This window comes from Drosophila tropicalis, unplaced genomic scaffold (assembly GCF_018151085.1).
Source record: "Drosophila tropicalis isolate 14030-0801.00 unplaced genomic scaffold, ASM1815108v1 contig_158, whole genome shotgun sequence".
Classification (NCBI taxonomy): domain Eukaryota; kingdom Metazoa; phylum Arthropoda; class Insecta; order Diptera; family Drosophilidae; genus Drosophila; species Drosophila tropicalis.
Window position 1 is genome coordinate 6,247,076 of NW_027172602.1, and position 5,605 is coordinate 6,252,680.

Genomic DNA, 5,605 nt, shown 5'->3' on the forward strand with positions numbered 1-5,605 from the left:
TTACAATTTGGTTAGGGAGAAATACTCAATATTCGATAGGCCAATCGACTAATCGAGTTATTCTGTTTTGATGGGACAAAAACAAAAAAATAATGTTCACCTGTCGACGTGCTATTAAAAGTTTAATAATAAAAACAACAAACAGCACTCAACATTGTGGTAAGTAAATATTTGAAATATAACAGAAACGTTTTTAAATACAATGTTTGCAAAAAAAGAATTGCCTACTTTTATGCTTACCATCATGGCGATGGCGTAAATAGTGTTGTATAACGTTTCTAAATAGCTGCATGCAAAACTCGGTCATATGATCAACTGTACTCTTTGCCTTTTTGGGGGATTTTTAACAGCTTCTTACTCAACCAGTAATTTGATTGACTATCATGGCGAATGGCCTGCTACAAAGGCTAAACAATTTTCAAAGGATATGCAAATCCTTAAGGATTTTATTAGCCTAAATGATGAACAGCAACTGCTTGATGAATTATCACCACGTTTACGACGTTTGCCCTATCAGTGCAATCATTGGGATGATGTTAGTATATACAATATTAACGACAGGTTCAATTAATCATAAACTATAGAAAAACCCTTTTCCCATTAAAGGCCATTCAAAATTATCGCGAACTAGAGCTAAATCAATGGAATAACTCAAATAATCAGAGTGTTATACAACGTATAAGGCAACAGGCATTTCAGGATGATGAAAATATGCTGCCCCATGTCCATATACTAGATCTAGCCCCTGAGGGAATTATCAAACCCCATGTGGATAGCAAGCGAGTGAGTTAGAAAATCACTTGAAATGGATTTTGAAAGAATATTTAATTTCTTTTCTATTTCAAACAGTTCTGTGGTCATATAATTGCTGGTCTAAGTCTTTTAAGCGATTCGGTTATGCGTTTGACACCCGAGAATAAACAAAACTCTTATTTTGCCGACATTCTGCTACCCAAACGGTCTCTCTATATAATGACCGATATGGCACGATATCAATTTACCCATGAAATTTTATGTCAAAAATTTTCAATGTTCAAGGGTCGACCTATAAGCAAACAACGTCGTCTATCTCTCATATTTCGATTGAACGCGTCGAGATATAGAAGTTAAAAAAAAAAATAAATAAATAATGAATTTTAATATATTTTGGAAGTACCTAATATGGATTATGAGTCTCTTTCGGAGTGCTTTTGATCGAGTAACGCTTTCCATAGCAGGAAATAATATGGGATATCTGGCAATCGAGAACTCAAATGTGGAATCAACAGAATTGGCTGTTACATACGAAAGGTTTGTTAAATCATTGTTATTTTAATCTTGATCTATATGTCGATACTCTTGGGCATTTTTCAAATCTATGAACAACTAACAGAATGCAATGCAATTATGTAACTCGTTGCACCGACTTTGGTATACCACACACCATCGAAGTTCATTAAGTCCTTCCTCCCAGTCTTCCGATTTGGTTTTTTGAGTCAAAAACTTGGTTGACCTCCCGTCTAATATACATTTTTAGCATCTTTAATATATGTAGGATAAAATTATCACACTTTATTTTGTATTTATAGCATGGTAAATCAAATGGATAAGTATCTGGACGCATCCCATTTACGCCGGAAATTGCACCCATCTCAGGGAATGACGCAGGAAAAGGATTCAACTAAGGAAAATTATAAATCACTGAAAATGTCTTCAGATGAGATAATGTATTTATTTCACTTGGCCAACGGAGTGAAATTTCAATTTGATCCCATCCTCTATAGCAAACTAATGATGCCAAATAGACGTAATAAAAATACAGAATTGCAAACGACGACCACGCCAATTATTAGAAAGTATAATTGGATAGAAATACTATATATCATATTTGGCATCAATTGTGTTTTCCAAGTTATAATACTAAGCTGTAAAATTTACACCCTTTTGAGAAATAGAAAAGCTGAATTGGAATTTGTGGCCATACAAGATGAAGTGGAGGATAATGATGGTAATGATGAGATAGATGAGGTCGATGTTGAGGATCCTATGCCACAAGATGATGCTACTCCAGCCCAAACTCAACAGAATGATCCTGTGCTTAAATTATTTTATCCAGATGGTACAATGTATCTTCTGCAATGTCAATCCATAGTTACCTCATCCGAAGAGAGTTTTACGGATTCAAATTAATGATCATATTTTCAAAATTTTATTCTTGTTTTTTTTTTTTTACTACTCGATACAATTGTTTCTCTGATCTGTTAAAAAAACCGAAAAACTTAATTTAAGAATGTATGTATATAATATATTTTCATAAATTGATGTATAAATATAAGAGGCATTTTGTAGATAATTAAATATATACATTCATACATACATATATGTATTTTGGGTAAGTGAACTTTCAGATAATTTGTCCAAAAAAATAATTATAAATTCTATTTACAAAACGATTAAATAACTTGCAATTATTGGAAAAATTATTTATCTTCAATACATATTTGGTTTGGCTTAAAAAAAAAAAAAAAAAAAAAAAAAAGGAAACAGATATATAAACAAATGCTAATTGTTGCTAAGTTTAGTCAGATATTGCGGATTGTTTTCGAGTTTTTTTATAATCTATATAATATCGGTCGATTTTAAAAGTGGAAACTACATTGAAACATTGGACACCCTTAAATAGCAATCAACCGATCATTGTTAGTGATCAGTTGTGATCACTTACCAAGTAACATATACATATATAAATACATATATTATATCAGCTACAAAATGAATTTGCATCTTGCTTAAATTACTGATTTTGCTTATCTAGAAAAAAAATATATAATATATATTTATATATATATATATATATATATATATATGTATGTGTATATTACAAATTTGTTTATGCTCTTTTTTCTATGCAATTGAAATGTTTTTTTTTTTTTTTTTGCATTTTCTACATTTCTTTTGTGGTTTTCATTATTTTTTGTTTTTGTTTGTTTTTGTACGTTTGCCCGCGTTTCGTTTTAAAGCTTAAAATTATGAGAGCAAGAGAGAAAAGATAGCTAGCTAGAGATAGTCAGTTAGGGTGATCGATAGATGGAGAATGAGAGAAGGAGGATGGGGAGAGGAAGATGAATTGTTGGAGACTTAACTATATGGAAAAATACATTGAAATCATCGTCTTTGCCAGGAAAACTGAGGGAATGCTATGGCTTTTGCGATTGAAGCGACTCTCAACCAAATCTCAACCCAATTTCCGTCGGCGTGAAGTTGTTGGAGGAGGTGGAGTAGTCGCCACCGTTACTGTTCCTGTTCCCGCAGTTGTTATTGTTGCTCCAGTTGCTCCGGCCATCACTGGCAGAGCCAGAGCAACAGGTACCCTTAAGCCAGGACCAGCATATTGTAAATGCTGCACTACCGATAACTGTGGCTGTTGCTGTTTAAGCAGTTTCGCTGCCGCATGTGCCTCAGCGGCTGCTGCCATTACCACAGGACGCACTAAGTCTGACACACATCCGGTTAATTGATTGTTTCCGGTTGCCGTTGCAAGGAGGTGCTGTTGCTGTTGCTTTGACTGCTGATGATGTTGGCTTTGGTGTTTGTGTTGCGGTTGATGGTGCTGCTGGTGATGATGGTTGTGGTGGTGATAATGGTTATTGCTCTCATCATCATCGTCTGAGATCAGGGATATGCTTAGATCGCTTGATAGTTTTAATGAAATGGGTGCCGGTGGCATTGGCGCGACAAGTGGTGCGACTTTAGCTCGTAATGCTGGTGATAATTTCTGGAGCTGTTCGGGTAATATATCCTGGGAATATTCAGGCATACCGCTAGAGGCAAGACCTTCACGTAATTTACTAAGCGATAGCTCATAGATGCGATTAGCTATAACTGTATGGACAGTGGTCTCATCATCGGGTAAGGAAGTGGCTGCACCTACATCCACCTCCAAAAATCCAGTAGCTGCTGCCGTTGCTGCTGCTGTGGGATAGTAACCATTACAAAAGGATACGGGTGCACCATAGCCATTAATGGGTCTCGCCCTCGCCCGGCAATTGGCAGTTGTGGAGCTGCGCGGCACTAGGGAAACGGTCACCTCCTCAACAGTTTCAGAGAGCGTCAGCGGAGCAAGTGGCGGGGGCGAACTTGAATGGATTAAATGGCGATGTCGGAACAGATCATTGTGCTCCTCTTTTTCATTCTCCTCACTATCATCGTCACTGGTTAGAATTATGCTTTCCGTCAAGGTGATGGCCATTGTTGATTTCACCTTCTTCGGCATCTCCATCTGTTCATTGGTCTCGTCAACATCATTATTATGTTCATCATCGTCATCTGAAAGCAGATCAATGGTTATATCCGCTGGCAAATGGCTAGCCACTTGACGGCGTTGTTTTTGTTGTTGTTGCTGGTGGTGGTGCTGCTGCTGCCAGCGATTTGGCATTGCCTTTGCTATGGGCTTTTGCCTGCCCCGCTGGTCTCGGTCAGTCTTTGTGGCAGTCGCCCTAAGCTGCATTTGGGCCATATATTGAAGCTGGCGCTCCCGCAGACGTTCCAGCCATCTGCATCGGCGTCGCTTTAGCCGTCGATTATCAAACAGTTTTGGCGATATGTAAAATGGTTCGGAATGTTGTTTGTGATTCATGTTCATTGTTGCCTCGTGTCCCCGTCCTCGTCGTCCTTCTTATCCTCCCTTTACTTGCTTCCTCAATTGGTGCACAACTCAGTTGCTTTGCTTCGGCTCAAGCTTTAACTTCTACTATCTTCACGTCCCCATTATGGTTGCTGTGGTTGTAGAGGGTTAATGGGTGGTACAGTTTTGCCTGGAGATGATGGTGTTTAGGCTGGTGCTGCTGTTGCTGCTGCTGCAATTGCTGCACTTGCATAATTGCGTCTCAACAGGCGGGGGTGGCAGTGGCCGCTTGCCACCGTTGGCAAACAAGCGCGTTTTAATCGGCCCGATCTCCTAGATGTTTAACTTTAACATCTTCTTGATCTAAAAATTTAAGTTCCGCTATCTTCTATTCTGTATTTTGTATTTGTTTTTGTATTTCTCTTCGTCTTTTTTTCTTTGGGTTTCTTGTTTATTAGTGCTGGCACTATCGAGTTTATCGATCAATGTACACAATCGATATCGGAACCTGAACCAAACTTACAAATATATCGTTATCGCTAAACAATCGAAAGTCGCCAAAAAAATAAGTTGGAGTTAATAATTACTTGGAGTTGGATATACGAAGATAAGATATAAACCTCTAAGCATACGGTGTAGATCTAATTGTTTTTGAATTCTTTTGGCTTAATTATTTAAATGCAAGTCTTGTCAAAATTTATATCATCCCTTTTCTGACCAATTATCTCATACAAGTATCCAACTGGCAAAAAAAGACATTATAATGCCTAAATTCACCTAAATTAAGAGTATTCAATATATACATTCAAATTCAAAATTGGCGGCAACAAGCAACCGATATCATCGCAGTGTCATCGTTAGCGGTGAACAACTGTCGATAGTCATCACAATCGATAGCGAAAGCTAGTAAAACATCGATAGTCTGTCGATAGAACCCCTGTCGATTTAGTATCGATGGTGTCCCCGATAGTGCCAAACCGTCGATAGTAACAACGATAGTTC

The 5,605-nt window shown here is 37.5% G+C and overlaps 1 protein-coding gene and 1 long non-coding RNA gene across 2 annotated transcripts; one reads left to right on the plus strand and one right to left on the minus strand.

The window, feature by feature from the left end:
- Positions 1-75: 75 nt before the first annotated feature.
- Positions 76-2,314, plus strand: LOC137587259 (uncharacterized). Its single transcript, XR_011033902.1, has 5 exons — positions 76-159; positions 351-535; positions 607-783; positions 850-1,290; positions 1,569-2,314. It is a non-coding gene; the product is annotated as an uncharacterized lncRNA (long non-coding RNA).
- A 551-nt stretch (positions 2,315-2,865) lies between these two features.
- a6 lies at positions 2,866-5,061 on the minus strand. The gene has a single exon (XM_068303586.1). It carries the CDS (start codon positions 4,619-4,621, stop codon positions 3,215-3,217), a length of 1,407 nt encoding a protein of 468 aa, XP_068159687.1. The 5' UTR covers positions 4,622-5,061; the 3' UTR covers positions 2,866-3,214.
- Positions 5,062-5,605: the final 544 nt, after the last annotated feature.

What these genes read in the sequence shown, in the direction of transcription:
- a6 (XM_068303586.1), bottom strand. Translation starts at nt 4,621, where the DNA reads ATGAACATGAATCACAAACAACATTCCGAACCATTTTACATATCGCCA.